The following is a 19,824-nucleotide window of genomic DNA, read 5'->3' as shown; positions in this document are numbered from 1 at the left end:
CAGCCTACCCGGGGTCCCAATCTGGCTCTCCAAAGTTCTCTAGATGGCAGCATCCTTTCCCCCCAGTCAGAAGTTGTTTGATGGTTTCCCACCTTTAGTGCGTCCCGTCCCCCCCATTCTAAATAGTTGAAATGCCTCTCCTAAGGTTTAGGTCAGGGGTGGAAAACTTGTGGCCCTCCAGATGTTTTGGCTATGACTCCCACCAGCCCTTGCCAGCATAGCCAGTGGTGAAGGTAGATGAGAGTTGTAGGCCAAAACATGTGGAGGACAAGTTGCCCATTCCTGGCTTGGTTACTGGCAGGAAGGGCTTTACACTAAAATATGCTGGTAAAATATGCTAGTTCTGTCCCCTTTGCCTTCAGTCCTGCTCACAGCTGGAATGCAGCCCTTGAGAGCGTCCCGAAAATTAAATTCAGCCCTCAGGCTGAAAGAGCTTCAATGCCCTTGAGTTAAAGAGACACATCGGAAAACATGCCTGTGTTTAAATCTATAATAATGAAAGAGGATGTGTGTCTCTTTGTCTGCCTGTCACCACCATAGCTCCAACATCGTGAAACCAACCCACCTGAACCTTAACATGCATGCTAAGGAGAACCTCGGGGTGTGCACCTCGGGGGTTATTTTCTTTTTTAAAACACATTAATTGATTTCAATTAATTTTAATGTGTCCAATATTTCCCTGTGGTTGAAGCTTCCAGTAACATCTTCAGCCTCTAGGGGCAGGCTTCCCTAAGCAGTCCATGCAGCTTGAAGCCAACAAAGGCTAGTCAGCTGAGGGACAGAGTTATACATCTGCCCCCTGCTGTGGCGCATCCCCCCCCCAGGGGAATGGCGTGGACAGGGGATTATAAGGGTACACCATGGAAGGGACTATGGCTAGGGGTGCCAGCAGGCATGGCTTCACTCAGGCGGGGTGGGCACAATGTGTCCGGTACGCTGACAGTTGTGTAGGTTTGCTTGCAGCCTTTGCTGCATTGACGTAAGGGCTGCACCCACCCATGCAAAGCCGGGTCCATTTGCTAATAAATAACAATGGTTCACCAACTCCATACAATTCTCTTTCAAGAATCCGGGTAACCAGCAGATACCAGGTCAGTGGTCCACAGGAAGGTAGAGTGTGGGTCCACCAGACACAGGCCAGTGGTCTACACCTGGGTTGCGACTGACCTCCCTGTGTCTGATCTGCAGCAGAGGAAAACCTTTGTTCCTTCAGGCTACCTGATGGAGCAGATGCTCCGAGGAATCTCTGCTTTAAATGCAGAATAGAGCTGGTCACTGATTTCTTTTTCTTCTCTTTTAAAAAAAAAAAGAAAAAAAAGGGAAAAGGAACCAACCATGAATCCAAATTGTAATCCTTGGGAAAAGTCCATGCCCCTCTCTCTTTTTGCTTTCAGGTACAAGATATCAAATTTCAAGCATCAAATGGGGAAGAAAAGGAGTTGTGGATGAAAGCCCTCAATGAAGGCATCAACCGAGGCAAAAACAGAATATTGGATGAGGTAAAATACAGGGTGGGGTAGCTCCATATATAGGCCCAGGAACCAGGAACTCCAGGTTCTCACCCTCACCCTGAGAAGCAAGATAGATAACCCATGGTTTGTTGCTGGGTTATTTCTCTGGCTTGGTGGAGGAGAGGCAAGCTAGAATTCTTGGTTCGCACATCACAAGAAACAACCAGAATGCCCCTGGTTTCTTTAGTTTCTCCTGCTTGCAGCAGGAGCAGTCGAGCAGTGTGTGCTCTGGGTTGCTTTGATGTGTGAGCATTAGCTCAAGGCAGTCTTTCCCAACCTGTCACTCTCCAGTTGTGGTAGACTGCAACTCCCATCATTCCTCAGCCAGCATGGCCATGTGCCAGGTTGGGTTAGGCTGGATTAAGCCTACCACTTATCTTAATGTGAGAAGATTGTCATGGCAGCTTCCTCCGCTCCTGATCCCATACCTAAGCCCAGAACTGGAGGCATATAGTGCCACAGGGAGCTAGGGAGAGCTGGATCAAGATTTGACAGGCCCTGGACTTGGGAAGAACTACATGATGTCGTATAGCCCAAACTCAAATTATGAAAGATTTTTTAGCCAACTGATACAGATTTGGGGAACATATAAAGGGGGGGGCAGAGGAAAGCCTGGCTGCCTTTATACATAATTGAAGCAAGGACTGATATCAAGTGCAACCCCTTCCTTGTCCTATGTCAGGGATGAGTCCCAGCCCTTTCAGATGTTTGACAGCTCCGATTCTGAGTCAGAATTAGAACTCCTAGCCTGGGGGGGGGACGCTCCCTAGAGCGTCTAGATGCTGGGAGAGATTCCTCCAAAGGCCTTGACAAACAGGTGGCCCAGGCTGAGTCCCTGCCCCCTCCCTCCACTGTGGGAACTCAAGTTTCGGAGGAGGAGGAAGAGGGGTATGACTGCAGAGATGCTAGGGCGCATCGCAAAGCAAAAGTTAGGGGCAGGGCTCAGATGTCCAGCCAGGATAGCCAGTCTTGGAAGCCAACATAGGAGGGAGCCACCCTAAGGGACGGGCATCACTGTGAAGCAAGCTTGGCTGTGAGGTTCATATCCAAACTGCTGGCAACTTCTCTACCCTCTGGTTCGTCTCCTCTGCTTAGAAATTGTTGATGAGTTGTTTAGGGCCTGACGCAGTCTGAGAGTTTCCTTGAATCTGCATTTGTAGAGAAACTAGTCTCTAGCAAAATAAAGTAATATTAGCCTGAAGCTTTGTCTATTGTGGTGTTGATTGTGAAGGGGAAGGACGATCCATTTCTGACATCCTAAGAGGAGTGGCAGTTGTAAAAGGAGATGGAGGCTGAGGTAGAGATGGGTGAACGAGTGATGTTCGAGACCTCCAGGATTCTCGGAACGTCATCTCATGCCCAGTTGCTGTTCGCGTTTGCAGTTGCTGCTCACTCTGTGTGAACAGGATGCTTGTGTGTATTGAGCCGTGATCAAATGGATGATCTGTGCATTTTCCCAAATTTCTGAAAATCTCCCCTAATTTGCCCAAATTTCCTCCTTAGACTAAAGCAGGACTGACTCAGTGCACTGAGGAAATTTGCATAAATTAGGAAATTTGCACAAATCAAACTAGGAATTGGAAATGAGATGAATGCGAGCTTGTGTTCGACAATTTGTGAATAGTTTTGGCAGACATGTGCTCGCGCTCACCTTTGGAGCTTCAAACGGGGCACACTCGCATCTTTTGCCAGCAAAACCGAAATTCTCGTACATCCCTTGGTTGCGGTAAATGAACCTGCTTCAAGTAAAACCCTGGTTCAGTGGTTTTTCAAACTTTCTTCCTTTAAGAGACGCCTTTTGACATTGACTTGTCTGCTGAGGAAACCCTCTGCCTCTGCCACAGAACTCTGGTGCATTGCAAAGGATTCTGGGTGCTTCGCTAAACCAGAGGTGTGGCCAGGTCAATGTCGAAGAGAGTGGAGGCATCAAAGGTTTGGTATGCTGGTTGATGAGGCTTGATGCTCTGGTGTGGCCGAGGGGCCCTTGTTGAGGAACAGGGCTATAAACTGATGCGTCAGCTCAGCCCTTGACTACTGACAAACGTTGACTGAAGTGGGCAGGATAAATTGTGTTATAGACAGCATAAGACGGTCCCCTACTGTTTTCTTTATTTACAAGCCTTTCTCTCTATTTTCAGTCTTTCCCTTACAGCAACCCTTGAAGCCTGATAATCATATGAGCCAGTGAATTTCTAATGCTGCGTGTTCAGTACAGTACTTAGATCCAGGCTTGGGGTGTCAAGGGGGAAAGGATGTATTTTGGCCAAAGCAGCAACACTGCTTGGGCTGGCCCTTCGTAGGCCTGTATCAAAGATGGTTTTGGCAGTGGAATGTAAACTCTGGATGAACTTTGAGTCTTGTTCCCTTTCTCCGTCCCTCTCTCTCTCTCTCTCTTGCAGTATACGCCAAAGGGAGGTTTGTGTAAGCAGCGTGGATGTGTACCGTTCTGCTGAGAGGGAAATGGTTTCATAAGACCAGCTGAAACTGGGTGCCTCTCTTTCTCCAACGACATATACAGAAGGAGGAGGAGGGTGGGGCATTTCCCCCTTGTAGCAGAACTGAATTGCCTTTGAGTGTCAGCTTATTGAGGGTGGTATCGCTGCCCTTCAAACTGTACCCTAGTATAGGCCATGCACTGAATTGTACTACGGGGCCAGCTGGCAGCAGGAGACTAATTATAGTCGCTTCCAAATCTGAGCAGGAGGGAGGGGAATGGCTGTATCGAAGCTATCCGTGGCTCCTGCTACACAGGAAGAAGGAACTGGAGAACTGATGTCATGTTGGGGGTGATGCTGGCAGCTTTTGCTGTATCTGTGGTCATACATTGTTTTTCTCGGGTAGCCGTGTGCTAATGAACTCCGTCTGCCCTTTACCGACAGCATCCAAAAGGGATTGTCTCCGGGGTGAGCAGACTTCCAAAGCCTGTAATGCTGAATACTTGGATCCTTTAAGAAAATGAATGTATGAGAGGCGACCCAGAAAGGCTCTGGGAAGAGACCTGCAGGTCATGTTTTCCATCAGTGGAAAATCTTTGCAAAGCTCTGAGGCTGCACAAGCTTACACCAGACAAAGATTTGACCCACTGGTTATTTCAAATAAGGGCTGCTTCACATGGACAATGTCTCTTTTCTGGAAAAAGCATGTTTTTTTTGGTAATGTTTGAAAGGTAGGGCTGTCTTTGCCCCAGGTGCACAAATCAGGGAACATTGGAAAATCCTGATTCATGGACCCCAAATTAGATGCTTATGACACCCTTGACAAATGTTTTAACATTGTGACAGCAGTCTTTTTTAGCCTGGGGTCAGGGGGGCTGGAGGGACTGGTCGTAGCATTGTTGTGACCCTGAGCAGCTTGGCCGGAATGGTCTCCACACCACCACCCGAGGGTGGAGAACCTGACAAGCACCCTTCCCAACACCAGGGGAGAGGATAGAGTCAGCCCATTGGTATGTGTAGCTTGGTGTTGTCTGAAGCAGCCTTCCCCAACCTGGTGTCCTCCCAAAGTGTTGGATTGCAACTCCCATCATTCCCAGACACTATGGGCTGGGAAAGATGGGAGTTGCAGTCCCAGTGCCTCTGGAAGGCATCAGGTTGGGGAAGGCTGTCTGGCAGTGGCTCTCTGGGGATTCGGAGAGGAGTCTTTCCAGGGGGCTGCTCAGCCTGTCTCTCAGAGGTGGAGTCCCTTGTTTCTTGCTGGGGCAGATGGGAATTGAAGTCCAAAATATCTGGAGGGGGGCACCAGGTAGGTGAAGGCTGGCGTAAGCCCTTTAAATCCTGAATAGGGCTCATGTCCCATTTGATAAATGAATAAATGGAGATGAAATAGTAAACAAATGACTTCCTGCCGCCAGCATAACCCCCTTTTTAGCCGGGCGTGGCATTCTCACCCCAGATTTTAACCAGCCAAGGTGATTTTCATAGGAACATAGGAAGCTGCCTTATGCTGACTCAGACCACCGGTCCATCTAGCCCAGTATTGTTGACACTGACTGGCCGCGGCTCTCCAGGGTTTCAGGCAGGAGTTTCCCCAGCCCCCTTAGCTGGAGAAGCTGGGGATTGAACTGGGGACTTTTTGCATGCAAAGCAGGTGCCCTACCATTGAGCTATGGCCCCAGGAGATTTTCTTGTAGCCATGTGAGGCCTCCTGCTCCGGATTAGAAGGGGCTCACTTCTTACCTGGTGTAGGAGAGCTGGAAAAACACACAAAGCAGGGCCGGACGTGCCTTACACCCTTTCTGTTGGTCATCCCTCATCTAAACGATGCTTCGTCGCTGTTGTTTTAACACAGTGGTTAATCTCTCTGTTGTAGCAATTGATATGCGAAGGGATCCTCCGTCTTCTGTGTAGTTTTGCAGGTTTGCAAGACCGAGCTTCTTTAGTCTTCTGCCATGCACAGGCCAAGAAAGTGATGTCATCCCCCCCCCCCACTTTATTTTCTTTCCTTCCTGTCTACAGGTAAAGGTTGACGAAAGTCTCTCTCTGGAACATGTGACTCGAGGCAGACCCAAACTGGCTCAGGGTCGTCGTCCACCGACCAGAAGCCATCTAAAAGAGGTAATAATCAGAGTCAGAAAATACCCCAAACTCTGCTTTTTACACTCGCTGATCAGAATTCTGCTGCATCAGGGGTGGGGAACCTCTTTCAGCCTGAGGGCCAATTTCAGTTTTGGAGAAGTTCCTGGGGGCCATGTTCCAGCAGAAGGCAGGGCCATAGGCAAAGGGAGCATTTTTTGTTGTTGTTTTGTTGTTGTTAAAAGTCCTTTTAACAAGGAGAAGCAGAACAACAACAACAACAGCTCCTCACTCGGGTTTCGGGCACTCAGCAGTAGGGCTGTATGAACCTCATGACTTCCAGTCCAGAGGGTGGTCCACGGTGGGGAAATCTGGGCTGCTTGGGGCCCCATAGATTTCCCCAGAGCCTTAACACATCCGGTGGATTTTGCGGAGCGGCTCTCCTCCATTCTAAATGGTGCAATCGGCTAATGGCAGTCACCATTAGCCAATCACGGGAAAAGTTTGGCTGTTTATGCCACAATTTACATAGAAGAAAGTTCTTTACAGCCACAAATGCTGTAAACTATGCAGTTTATGGCTGTATTTCCCCTGCAATTGGCTAATGGCGATCACGCCATTTAGAACGGAGGAGAGCTGCCCCGAGGGAAATCCGACGGACCAGGAGGTGAGTCGGATTGGTCTGCTGCGGACTTCACAGGTTGGATTCTTGAGAATCCTGCCTTACTTGAGTCCGCAGCAGATTTCTCTGCCATCCCTACTCAGCAGGCCGCAGCACTGGAAAGCCCTAAGGGGTGAAGTCCTGGTTAAGTCTCCTAGGATGCTTTCCAGAAAACATAAGCAGCCAGAGAAACTGCAAGGACAGAACGGGATAAAAATGGTAAAATAAAGAGCATGCACAAACCCCCCAGCCATCTCTTACGGTAAGGTAAGTGCTGAAGAAATTTCTCCCAAATTCTCAACATAAAGAGGTCACTACAGACTGATGAAACACCGGTAGTGTGGGAGCCAAGTGAACCTCTTTGGGGGAGGGGACAACTTCCACGATCTGGGAGCCGCTACTGAAAAGACCCTGTTCCTTGTCACCTCCAACCACATCCCCAATATCACAGGACACAAACCAAGGCCTCTGCCAATGACCTTACTAGTCAGGCAGGCTCATCTTGGAGGAGCCAGTTCTTAAGATATAAATATCAGTGCCTCCTGAATAAATATCAATGCCTCCTGAAAATGTACCCATGAATGAAAGCTTTCCCTGGCTTGTAATTGATATCTTGATGCTCCTCCATTTGGTTGTTTTCTATTGTTCTTTTAAAAAGATTTTTGATTGTTTTTGTTACTTATTTCGTTGTATCTGTAATTGTTTAGTGTTTTAATTGTGCTTCTTAGGATTACAGCATGTAAGCCACTTAGGGATTTTATTATATCAAGTAGTATACAAGTAATTAGGGATGGGTGAACATGCAATTGATTTTCAAGCTCATTCTGGTTCAAAGCTCAGTTTGCCTCATTTGTGTTTCCAAACACGAGCATCTTTTTTTCCAATCAGGAAAAATTCGCATTTTAAAAAGTGCACACCCAAAATGTGCACTTTCCCGCATAGGCTAAATTGTGAAAATGTGGATTGGGGAGGAGGATGCACATTTTTGGATGTGCACACTTGCACAAATACATACTTTTAAACATGAACGAAAGCTTGGAAAATGGCAAAAATTTCCCAAGAATTGTGCTCCTGCTTAAGTTCCAGGTTGTGAATGGGACATGTTCACAAGATTTGCAAATAGGAACAAAAATTCTCTTACATCCCTACAAGTGTTATTAAATACATAAATATAAATAATTAATACAATACATATGATTCTCTGAGTATGAGTTGGTCCCTGCTCATGCAAGTCGGCCACAATGGAAAATGGGTGGAGAGATTGCACGAGTGTGGCCACACGCATAGACCTTCGTTCGTGTTCAGTGTTCTGCATGGGGGGGGGGGAAGCATGAGCCCAAACGTTCCTCTTGCGCTAGCCTACATGCTGTGACTATGTGGACTGGCTGTAACACAGGTGTGTGAATCTGCTGGGTTAAAGAAAAGTTGCTAACAAAAAAAACCATGGTGGTCTGTACTAGAAAAATGGTGGAGTCCACATAGTTCTGGTTTATGTTCAGATCTGTTACTTTAGCTCCGTAGTCTCTGCCTTTTTGGTTTTTTGAAAGCTGGATGGTCCAAATGCCTGATGCCGAGATCTCTGTTGCTTTCTTGTCTAGGTTGCCAGTGCAATGTCAGATGGGGTCCTGAGGCTTGACTTGGATGTACCAGACAGTGGCCCTCCAAACACCACCTGGGCGGCAAGCGAGGATGCTGATACTTCTCCTCCGAAGGAGACACCTAAGCCGCCCATGCCCCCCACAAAACCGCCCATGCCCCCTTCGGAGAAGCCGAGTGCTGATTCCATCCCTGAAGGTCTGGGGGTCAAGAAACCCCCAATGCCTCCAGCTAAGCCTCTTAAGGAAGCAGCAGCACCCAGTGAAAATATGAACTCTGCAGAGGAGGAAGAGGAAAAAGAGGAGGATGGGGGGGAGGAGGAAGAGGAAAAGGAGGAGGAGGAGGAAGGAGAAGAAGATGATGATGTTGCTGCGACAAGTGACGATGCTGAAGAATCCCAAATTCCCCCAGATGGAGAGAACTTAATGGAGGCCAACAAAAATACTCCTAAACCTCCCATGCCTCCCCCGAAGATCTTATCCAATAAGATGAAGGCCACAGGGGATGCCCCAGCCTCTGAACTACAAGGTCGTGAGGCTGCAAATCTGTCAGCAGCTGGCAGTGAAGAAAACCTCCCCGAAGTAGCCAACGAAAGGGCAAAACCACCGACTCCTCCTCCGAAGATCCTTTCGGAGCGTTTGAGAGCCAGCATGAGGGCCAAACGGAGCAGTTCAGAGGTAGACACCTCCGAAGAGGATCACCGACCTGATGACACGAAACCCCCGGTGAATGGCCTTCATGGCGATGGAATGACAGAGGCCGTTTTTCAAGATGGACAGGAGGATCACCTTTTGCAAGATGAGCGAGAGCCTTCTGGGGAGCGAGGAGAGAATAAGGAGAGGGAGAATCTGCCTTCTAAAAATCAGGTGCCCTCATCGGAGTCTGTAGGGAATCCTCTGACTACCAAGCCTCGCTGTGCCTCTCTTGAGGACCTGCTGTTGGGACCGGCAAAAGAGCCCTTCCTGGGGCTGGATCTCCAGCGGGGACCTGCCCTCCATGTGGCCCAAATGGAGAAGAAAGTGGCTTGCGAACAGGAAAGAACGGAAAAGCTCCTGCAGAAGGTTCTACAGGGGGGATTTGAGCAGGCCCAGGAGGGCAATGGACCTCCAGTAAATGCAGAGACGTTGCTCAACGAAGCAGCAGCACAGCTCCGACAAGCCTCGCAGGTCTTGCAAGAGATCCGAGATTTAGGAGAACTGAAAAAGGAACCTGCAGAGCGACGGAAAGGACCGACAAAAGATCTAGTCACTTTGTACAGGAGAAGTGCTCCCTGAAAGGCGGCAGCGTCTTCTGCTTTATGACTGAAGCTGAAACATTGCCACATAGCACACTTTCTACAATCCTACTAGGCCAGTATTTGTTAAAAAGAAAGAAAGAAAGAAAGAAAGAAAGAAAGAAAGAAAGAAAGAAAGAAAGAAAGGGGGGTCTGTGTCTTGCTGTGCACACTCTCAGCAGGAAAAAAAAAAGCTTAATTTTAGAGTGCCTCTGTCATGACCTCAAGCTGTGGGCTGGACCCCCCCACACCCCCAGTGGGTTACGAAATACTGGCAGGGAGGTTGAGAATGCAGGGATTCCAGGAATGGAAGGCAACCAATAGCTAGGGCAAGAGGGTCCCTTCCTGCTCTTTTCCTCGCATTCTCCGAAGTCCGTTGCTGGAACTCTGCATGCAATAGCTCAGGGCCTAGGTCATGCACGTGTTTCTCCCTGGCCAGAGAGCAGGCATAAGAGAGCTAGGAGCAGGCAGGACTCCTCTTCAAATCAACTTCAATGTCCGTTTGTCCTGATCCACCGATTCTCTCAAGTGCTGGTGATGCACATGGCCCGGCACTCAAGGAGTTCCAGATACTTACCAGCCAAACAGATGGCTGTAGGGGAGTGGGAAGAGGAGGCTCCCAAAAGGTAGAATTAAGTTTTTAAAAGAGGAAAAGACCCCAGAGTTTGAGAAACGCTTGGTTTATGCTCTGGCTATCCAACTCTTGCCACACCAGGGAGTAAGTTGATTTTTAACCTCAGATGGAAACAGGGCGTGAAGAGCCACTAACTGCTTGAACCCAAGGCCCCACAGTGGGTGACTAGATGGGAAGCCCACAAGTAGGACATGAGTGCAATAGCACCCTCCCGCTTGTGTTCCCCAGCAACTGGTATACAAAGCTGTCTTGGCTCCAATACTGGAGGTAATATTATGTAGCAGTCATGACTCGTAGCCCTTGATCGCCCTGTTCTCCCATGAAAGGGAAGTGACTCACCATGCATGCTCCTCCCTTGATGATTGCAGCTTCAAGGGGTGATGCTTGCATGATGAGCAAATAGACCAGCACAGATCACAAACCCCATAGATAACATTTTCATATCTTCTTGGGTCCCTTTAAACAATACTTTTCCATGGAGTGGATTGGCACATTCAGCTGTGAGCTAACCAGTGGTGAGCATGCGTGGGCATGCTGGTCCTTCCACAGTCTCTGGTCTCAGTCTGTCGATAGCCATCATTACTGTTGAGAAACAGAGTGGGGTAGAACACAGGAACATAGGAAGCCGCCTTATACTTATGAGTCAGGCCCTTGGTCCATCTAGCCCAGTATTGTCGACACTGCCTGGCAGTGGCTCTCCAGGGTTACAGGCAGGATTCTTTCCTAGCTCTACCTGGAGATGCTGGGGATTGAACCTGGGACCTTCTGCATGCAAAGCACGAGCTCTACCACTGAGCCATCCTTCAGATGGCAGTTCGTGACTTTTGTCCCTTGACTTCTTCAATGCGTGCTTCACGACACCCTCCTTGCTCCTCTTGACCTTAAAACAATGGCCTGCGTGTTTCTTAAATCCTGGCCTCAGGCCCAGGGACAGCATCCCGCACTCTTGCGCAGCTGCTGGGGCCTCAGCGCCCTCAATGAGGCCCGCCACCCACATCTGGGTCTTTTAGACCCCAAGAAATTGTTGTGAACCGTCCAGAGAGCTCCAGCTGTTGGGTGGTACAGAAATGTGATAAATACATTAAATTAATAATTTATATGTTCCCAGCAGAGCAGGGACACACAAGGTTTTTGCCCCGAGGGCTGCAGGTGACACTGGCGTAAGGAACGGGGGCTGCCCACGCATGGGCGCGCGTGCATATTCACAGACACACATCCCAGCAATCCTGATACATCTCACTCTTTCCTCACTGCTAGCTGTGGCAGGGAAGGAGCAGTCTGTACGAAGATCGCTGGGGAGGAAGTGGAGAGTACAGGTGTGTGTGTGGGAAATCAGCAGTGGGGGCACTGCACCCTTGGGGGGGTGCAAGTCGTACACCCCTGTAATAGGGACTGCCATTTAATTTTACACAATACCCCAGAGTAGGTGTAAGCAACATGGTGCCTCTGGGCACCAATGCACACCCAGACACCTTTCTTGACTCACACCAAAGTGCCTGCCCTCCTCCCGTTTAAAAATGAACACATTTTGTTACTGGCACCTGCGATTGCTGTGAAATAGGTGACTGTTGGTGCTGAAAATGGTGGGTTCAAAGGAGTTGTTTAGTGACCCCACCTGTGCCTTCTACTTAGTTGTTTGGGCAGGTTACTGGTCCTTTGCCATGCCTCCCATGGCAGCCATTTTGTGGTTGTGGCCAGGACAGATTATGTAAGAGCCAAATCTGCCCATGGACCCAAAAAGGTTGCCTACCTCTGCACCAGATCAGAGGTGCAGAGGCTCTATGTCAGAGTCTTGATGGGAAATTTAAACTATAGCAGCTCACAGCTGCCATGTAAACCTGTGCTACCAGCGTAAGAGGGGACCCACCAGAAGGCACTTCATTGAAACCCTCAAACCTGGCCTGAATAGTTGTAGATATGCCTTAATACAAGAGAACATTTTTCTCCTCAACAGCTTACAAGCTTATTATGTGCACTCAGGTTAGTTGTTTTTCTTTCAAAAGTGCTCAGCCTGCTGGGAGCTGAGGTATTCTGATCATGTGACTCATCATCAAATTACCCCATCAAAGCTCTAGTTTCCTGAATGCAGAGCGAAACTGGATCAAAGCTGGGCTCCTCTCTAGCATATATGCAATCATTTTGCACTAGCAACTTGGCTTTTAATTGCAGGGGAAATAGGTATTAGTTTTAGGGCTGCTTCACCCATTCCATTTTTTATGTAAACCCCATGATGATTTCTGTATACACCTAAACATGTAAAATTGTGAATGTAACAAACACACGTTTGCAAAAAGAACCTGTTTGCACATGTGTGTTCATCAGCTGAGGACTGCAGCAGCACCGTGTGATGATTTTCATGTGTGACTTGGCCATCATAAGTGTGAAAACCACAGGGAACATGCACATAACCTTCAATGCAGTGCTTTTTTTTTAACAAAGTTGGTTCACACACTCAACTTCCAGTCATCTAGTACAGAGAAGCCAAGTGATGTACACAAATGTTTGAATCAAAACTACAGACTCACTTAGCCAGTATTTAATGTAGCTCTCTTTGCAAGTATACACTCAGCTGCAAAGCCAGGTTTGCTGCCACGTAAAGTGTGAACCAGCCCTTATTTATCTAGTTAAGCACTGAAGGAAATACCTTTTGGCATCACCGGAGCCATCCATCTATGCTGTATATATTTAATTAACACTGAAGAATTGTCTGACATATTTTCTCGAAGTGACTTCCATAGGAATCTCAATAAGAAAGTCACCAGTGAATCTTAATTGTTGGGTGTGTCCCCATCCACCCAAATTAGAGCTAAATATTGTACGACTTATACTAACAGTAACTTAAAATCTTTTCTATACTGTCCTGTAAATAAGGGTAACTTAAAGTCTCTTCCAACGATAGCAGGTGGATTGAATATTGTGTTGCAAAAAAACGCTGTCCAAAATGTTTGTTCAGAAAGGTGTTGCATCCTTGTATGATGCTGAGGAAATCGGTGACCCCAGCCCTGAAAACCTGAGAAACATAAATATATATATTTTTAACAAGATTTTCTGAGTGTCTTGGTTCTTTTATTTGGCTTTAGGGTATATTTGCATGTATCTTTATTCTGCCAGACTGTTCTGGTTATCTGTTTTAGCTCACATCAGGGTTACGCTGCTGCCCTAGAGCTTGTGGAGGACAAATCTAAAGAGATGAACTGCACTAGGTGAAGGGTGACTCCGCTGGTCTCTGGCCAGAACTGTCCCACTTGGATGGACACATCACTGAGTTGCTGGCAGTGCTGCTGTTGGAAGTGGAAGTGGCTGGCTTTGGCAAGCAATGGCCTCAACTCAAAGTTTCACTAGAGTGGCCAGGCGCCCTACTTTACAGAGAACAGTCTTCTATTTGAAGAGCTCGCTTAGTCAATCTCCCCCCCACCCCCATTGTGAGAGGTATTGCATTTCTAATATGTATGTTTACATTTACTGTTCAATCCAAAGATAAGTGCAAACGATACAAACTTAAAATTTAAAATGCTACTTTACAATAACAAAAATTACACATAAAGTTAGAACAACAAAAGTATAAGATACCTATCAAGTCTTTACTAAAGTTAAAATAGGGTGGATGTGCAACAATAATATCGCATAAAGGAACCTTTAATATCATGTCAATCACCTTATATTCCTATCTCTGAATCTTTATAACGATTCACACCGATAGTGTCCAAAACCTTTGCTGTACATCTACTGGCTTTCACCGGAAGTACCGTGACCCTCTCTATCACGTATGGGTTGGGTGATTGTAATAAATATATACATTTCTCCTTTATGCCCCTATATTTCACTTTCTCTAAGAGATGCTCTAAATATGTCTCTATATAATTGTACATCATGAGCCAAGTCCTCTAGAACTGGTTCTCCACAAACACACAACCTGTCTTCTACTGGTATACCATGAAATCTCCCCCATTTCATCATAGTATCCATTTGTTCATATTTTAGATGTGTAAAAAGCTTTTTGATATTCCATTGTCATAGGAACTGACAAATATTTCTCATATTGGTGCAGTTGTTTTGTACCGGCTAACCATTTTGCTGTTTCTGGTGATGTAAGAGCAGTTATATTAGTTTGTGCTCCTACGTCAAGCACTCTTTTTAAAAAAATATTGCTGCTAGCTTTCAGCCTTGGATTTAGTGCCTGGTCAGAGAATCCAAAATTTTGAACATTTTCTATTTAAATTATAGTAATTATTTCTCAGTTTGCACATTGACGTACACACACACAAACACACGTGCAAATGTTATACAAATCTGTGTCCTCTTTTGGCCTCTCTTTGGCAATGTGCAAATGGCTGCCCTATGTTCTACTTTCTTGAAAAAGGGCAGGACCGAGAGGAAAAGCAGTGGGGATAATGCAACTGTGACCTATCAGAATCTCTTCAGTTTTGAGGGGGAATGATAGATACCTTATTATCCCTCAAACCTATCTGTGTGGACTCTGTTGGGTGGTTTAAAGGCCCAGAGGGTGGTTTAAAGGCCCAAGATGCACCCTATATCTAACAGCAAACATTGTGCCAATCCTTATATAGCCAAAATGGCACCACCCGTGCACACGAGGGAGGGCTTGACTGGCTTGGAGGAAGCTTGTAATTTGCAGAAGTACCCCCTCCCCAATCTTCAAGGGAAAATAAAGCAACACGGAAACCACAAGGAGGCAAATGAGGAGAGATCATGCTTGGTGGTTATGGTATGTGGACAGCCTGCAGGGCCGGCCCTACCATTAGGCTGAGTGAAGTGACGTCAGGTGGCAGATGTTGGCAGGCAGCAGTAACAGCCCCCTGGCTATTCCCCTGAGCTCCCTAACCATTCTCCGTTAGAGGACAGAGATGTGTGTGCCACATGGCCTATCCTACACCCCCTAAACTGCTCTGCTGACTTCAGGTGTGGTAGAAGATGCTATCCCTTCACCAGTATCGAAATAAGATTCTGGGAGTACAGCCACATTCTATATGTGAAATGGTGGAAGGAGCGCCATCTTGTCCTTCACCTCCATTAGCAAAATATCTTCGGCAAACCCTGACAGACGGTTGGAGGGGAATGTCCTGGAAGATGGCAGGACTAGCTGGCTGGAACGATGAACAGGAGCACTCCATTCTGCAAGACGTAGTTGAAAGTCATGCGTGTTGCAGTTCTGCTGCTGATGTTAAGCACGTTTGGCCCTGTAAGTGTCCAGGTACTTCCTGGGAATGATAGTAAGCTGTTCTGAGCTCTTCAAAGGAAGGGCAGGGGTTAAACAAAATTAACATTAAATTGTCAGCCTAAATAGCAGAAGCCAAAGACTGGGGCTACATTTATTTATTTTAAATATTTATATCTCGCCTTTCTTCCCGACAACAGGCTTCAAAGGCAGCTGATGATCTGAAAATTGATGATGCATGAGATGCTTTTTTCACAAGCAGTGGTGATTTATGAAAGGCTCTGGAGCAGCGTTCCCCAATCTGGTGCCCTCCAGATGTGTTGGGCTGCAACTCCCATAATTCTCAGCCAGCATGGCCACTGGCCATTATAGGAATTGCAATCCAAGACATCTAGGGGTGTAAGAATCAGCAAAACTTGAGCTCGCCAAAGTTCTCCGAATTCTATCTCGCAGCTCGTTCCAACTCAAGTTCATACCAGATTGCGAGCTTTGCTTCTTTTCCCATGAAAACCCATGTGAATTTTTCCAAATGTACACGTCAGTCGTGCACATCTTTGAAATGTATGCATTCTTCTCCCATTGATTAAGGTGTATGTGTGTGCATTTTTCAAAAGTATGTCTTTTTTCATGCACGTTTCTCAAATGTATGCCTGCTGTCGAACACAGCTTTTTGGTCCATGAATGACAAGGAGCATCAGAATGCTATGGGCTTTTGGATTCCATTTTAAATGTAGGATCACGATGGACTCCCTTTACCTGCGCTTCCTCCCACCCTTCCCCCTCCTTTTCCTCCTTATCCGAGTCTTCCATATGTTTCATTGGTCTAGCTCCTCTTCTTGTGGCTTTTCCTTTTTCACAGAGGGAACTCAAGCGGAGCTCAAGCACTGTAATTTGATAGCTCATTATCTCCAATCTTTAAAAAAATGGAATAAAGGTAATTTAGTGCGGGAGGCGCCCTGGAGGTTCATGATGTCATCTAAAGGACCCACAAACTTCTGTGAGTAATCAGTCTCAATAGCAGGTTAAAAGCTCCGTGTGAAGAAGCCCATTGCAAGCTCAGAAGTGTATGGACTTCAACCATAGATTGCATCCAAGCCTGTGTTCAATCTGGAGGGTGCAAACTGGTAAATCGTGATCAAAAACGAACTGAAACAAATTTCTCTTACATCTCTTAAACACATCTGGAGGGCACCACATTGAGGATGGTTGCTCTGGGGTGATGAAAATGGGAAGTGTCCACTCCTTAGGCCTTAGACGAGGAGTGGGGAATGCATGGCCCTCCTGAGAGTGGAGGACTGCAACTCCTGTGAGCCTTAGTCAGCATAGCCAGTGGTGAGGGATGATGGGAGTTGCAGTCCAACAACATCTGGAGAGCCACACGTTCCCCATCCCTGCTTTAGATGTTGCTGCTGGTGGTGCTACTGTTTCAACTGCTGGACATCTAAGGTTCCATAGCGACCATAAGGGAGAATAGCTCCCCTCCGTGCTACTTAAAAGTTCAGGCAAGGTACCCTAGTTTTGGTCTCTTGGGTACTGGGCATCTCACCGGGGTAGTCTACTGCTCTTGCCTCTTCCTGGTGTTAGTGGGGTGGGGGAGCTTGGTGGTGGTTCTGGAGGGATAGTGATTGAAAATGCCCACTCCCCAGATCTTAGTTGCTGCTGATGCAGATGTTTGAATTCTGAGCTAGCGTCCGGGGTTGCCGGAAGATCTGGGTTCTAGTTCCCACTCGGCCATGGAAGCTCACTGAGGGACTTTGGGCCAGTCACAGACTCTCAACCCAACCTACCTCACAGAGTTGTTGTTGTGAAAATGGAGAGGAGGAGGATTATCTACGCTGCTTTGGGTTCCTTGCAAGAGGAAAAAAGGTGGGATATAAATGCAACAAATAAATAAAGGTAGGCCTAGATGGGCAGCTGCCAAGGGTCCACACCTCAGCAGGCGTCCACTGACAAGGGCCCCCTGAAGTTGCTTCAGCTCCTCACCACTGCAACCTGCATGTTCATCTGCCTCTTGCTCTGGCCCAAACCACGGTGGTGGGGAGGAGGAGATATAGATGCTGCTGCCCACTTGCTCCCTGGCTCTTCGCCTGTCAAGCAAGCAAGGGGTAGCAACGATGAGAGAGAGGGGAGGAGGAGGAGGGGGAGGAGCAGCTGGTGACAGCAGTGGTGAGTAGGCAGAAGTACGGAAGGAGGAGGCCCACTGAGAGTGTCTTGTGCAAGCGCCCTCCAAAAGCCAGAGCCAGCGGTGTTCCAACTGTTTATTCATGGAATCATAGAATCTGAGGGTTGAAGGGGCCTACAAGACCGTCGAGTCCAACCCCCTGCTCAATGCAGGCAGCCTGATTCCCAGGCGGTTCCCCATCCAAGTACTAACCAGGGCTGACCCTGCTTAGCTTGCAAGATCAGACGAGATCAGGCGCATCCAGCCCTTTAATCGCGTGTATGAAGCCCTTTGATCCAGCCCTTTGATCGCGTGTATCCAGCCCTTTGATCGCGTGTATGAAGGCAGATCCACATGGCCCTTTGGCCACGGGGGTGGAAGCCAGCACACAACCGCCTTTCTGAGCAGCTGCCGGTTGTGCAAATAGGCACCAGTTTTCAAGAAAGGTTGTCCCTGGAGGGGGCAATGTCTTTTCTCGATTCCCTTGGTAGCAATGCACGCTTCTACCACAAAGCCGTTCGACTCTCCCTGCTACACGGTAGGCGGATTCTTCTTGCAGTGTGGTTTCACTAAACAGCAACGTCCCCAGCTAGCCCGCAGATAAACCACCGTGCAAAGAGCTTCAGGGAGTCTTTCCTTATAAGGAAGGCTGCAGGGACTGCATTGAAACCAGCTTGCTTCGGTGGCCTGCAGCCACAGATAGCGCGTAGCAATGCTTACATCTGTAGCAGGAGACACGCTGATCCTCAACAGAGCCAGCCCCAGGCTTTTGAGGGAACCTGAGCAAGGGTAGGCATGGTTGGGTGCCTGACAAGGGCCCACACCCCAGCAGGGGCCCACAGAGAATTGCCCCCTGGAGCTGCTCCTCCTCTGCACCATTGCAACCTGCATGTTCGGCTGCCTCTTGCACTGATCCAGACAATGGTGGTGGCGAGCAAGGCTCCCTCAGTGAGTCTGCCTTCTCACTGCCACTTTCACCAGCTGCTCCTCTTCCTCATCATTGGTACCACTTGCTTGCATGATAGGCAGTGAGCAAGGAGGCTGTGGCATCTCCTGCCCCTCCTCCTCATTTCCACTTCCGTTGTCTGGACCAGACTGAGACTGAGAGGCAGCTGAACAAGCAGGTTGCAATGGTGAAGAGGAGGAGCAGCTCCAGGGGGCTCTTGTCGATGGACCCCTGCTGGAGTGTGGGCCCTCAGCAGGTGCCCGACCATGTCTACCCTTGGCACTGGGCCTCACTGGTGGGGAGGGCAATCTTAATCAGGAAAATGGCACGGGGTGGGGGGAGCAGGGAGGATTAACTCCATCTTTCTCCAACACCACGGTCCCAGTCCAAAGCATCTTCTCACTACCATTGCTACCAGCTGCTATTGCTCCTCATCATCTTTCTCATCATTGCCTCTACTTCCTTGCTTGGCAGGCAGAGAACCAGTGAGCAAGGAGGCCATGGCATCTCCTGCTCCTCCTTCTCACCACCACCGTTGTCTGGTCCAGAGCGAGAGGCACCTGAATGTGCAGGTTGCGATGGCGAAGAGGAGGAGCAAACTGGATGTCGGAAAAATCCACAATGGATTCAAATGAGTTCGGAGATCTATGAATCTGACCTGTGGATTTCGCAACAGATAGGCTTTTTCTGAGTCATGCAGTTTCCACGGACTTGTGGACTGTTTTTTCCCCTCCTTTTGGGAAGTATTTGTGCAAATTCATACTTGCACTAATGCACAGTAGTGCAAGTCGAAAAGAAATTAGCGTTAATGCGCATTTGCAGAAGTGTACACTTGCATTAATGTGCACTTATGCAAGTAGAATGAAATTCTTGTGCATCCCTAAAAAAAGATTCAGTTCCATCAATGAGTAGATGGAATGAAAGACACCTAACAATCTGCAAATCCCAGAAGGGCCAGATTTAACAACATCTGTACACCCCCTGCTGACATCTGTCCTGAGCCCCTCTTAATTCCCGCTCCCCAGGACTCATCCAAGTGGCCGCCATTTTGATTTCTCACACTGGCTCTAATGTAGCGTCATGCCGGGGCACTGTGGGAATTAAAATGATAGCTGCCCAGCACTGAGCAGAGCAGAACTGCCACCAGGTAAGCTTATGGAGAGGACCCACCGGTGGCATGGGAGCGGGACCACCAGAGGGCACTATGCCAACTGTGCTTTCAAGCCCAAAGCCAGTGCTTGACAGGTCTATCAAGTATGAGTTTGCATAGCTGGATTACACCTTCCTATACAGAAGCTATACAGCTCCGAATACCGGTTGCTGGGGACAGTTCATAGCAAAGGCCATTGAACAAA

The 19,824-nt window shown here is 47.9% G+C and overlaps 1 protein-coding gene across 1 annotated transcript in view; it reads left to right on the top strand.

Annotated features, from left to right (window-relative positions):
• Positions 1 to 13,724, top strand: part of PLEKHO2 (pleckstrin homology domain containing O2) — a 46,985-nt gene extending 33,261 nt beyond the window's left edge. Inside the window, exons 4-6 of the mRNA XM_084817351.1 lie at positions 1,395 to 1,499; positions 5,966 to 6,064; positions 8,282 to 13,724. Coding sequence (XP_084673477.1) covers positions 1,395 to 1,499; positions 5,966 to 6,064; positions 8,282 to 9,553 — 1,476 coding nt within the window. The 3' untranslated portion in view covers positions 9,554 to 13,724. The remainder of the gene's footprint in view (positions 1 to 1,394; positions 1,500 to 5,965; positions 6,065 to 8,281) is intronic.
• The last annotated feature ends 6,100 nt before the right edge of the window (positions 13,725 to 19,824 follow it).

This window comes from Heloderma suspectum, chromosome 11 (assembly GCF_057233095.1).
Source record: "Heloderma suspectum isolate Gila_16-S chromosome 11, 16-S_ref, whole genome shotgun sequence".
NCBI classification, from domain to species: domain Eukaryota; kingdom Metazoa; phylum Chordata; class Lepidosauria; order Squamata; family Helodermatidae; genus Heloderma; species Heloderma suspectum.
This window is presented reverse-complemented; position numbering and strand designations above follow the sequence as displayed.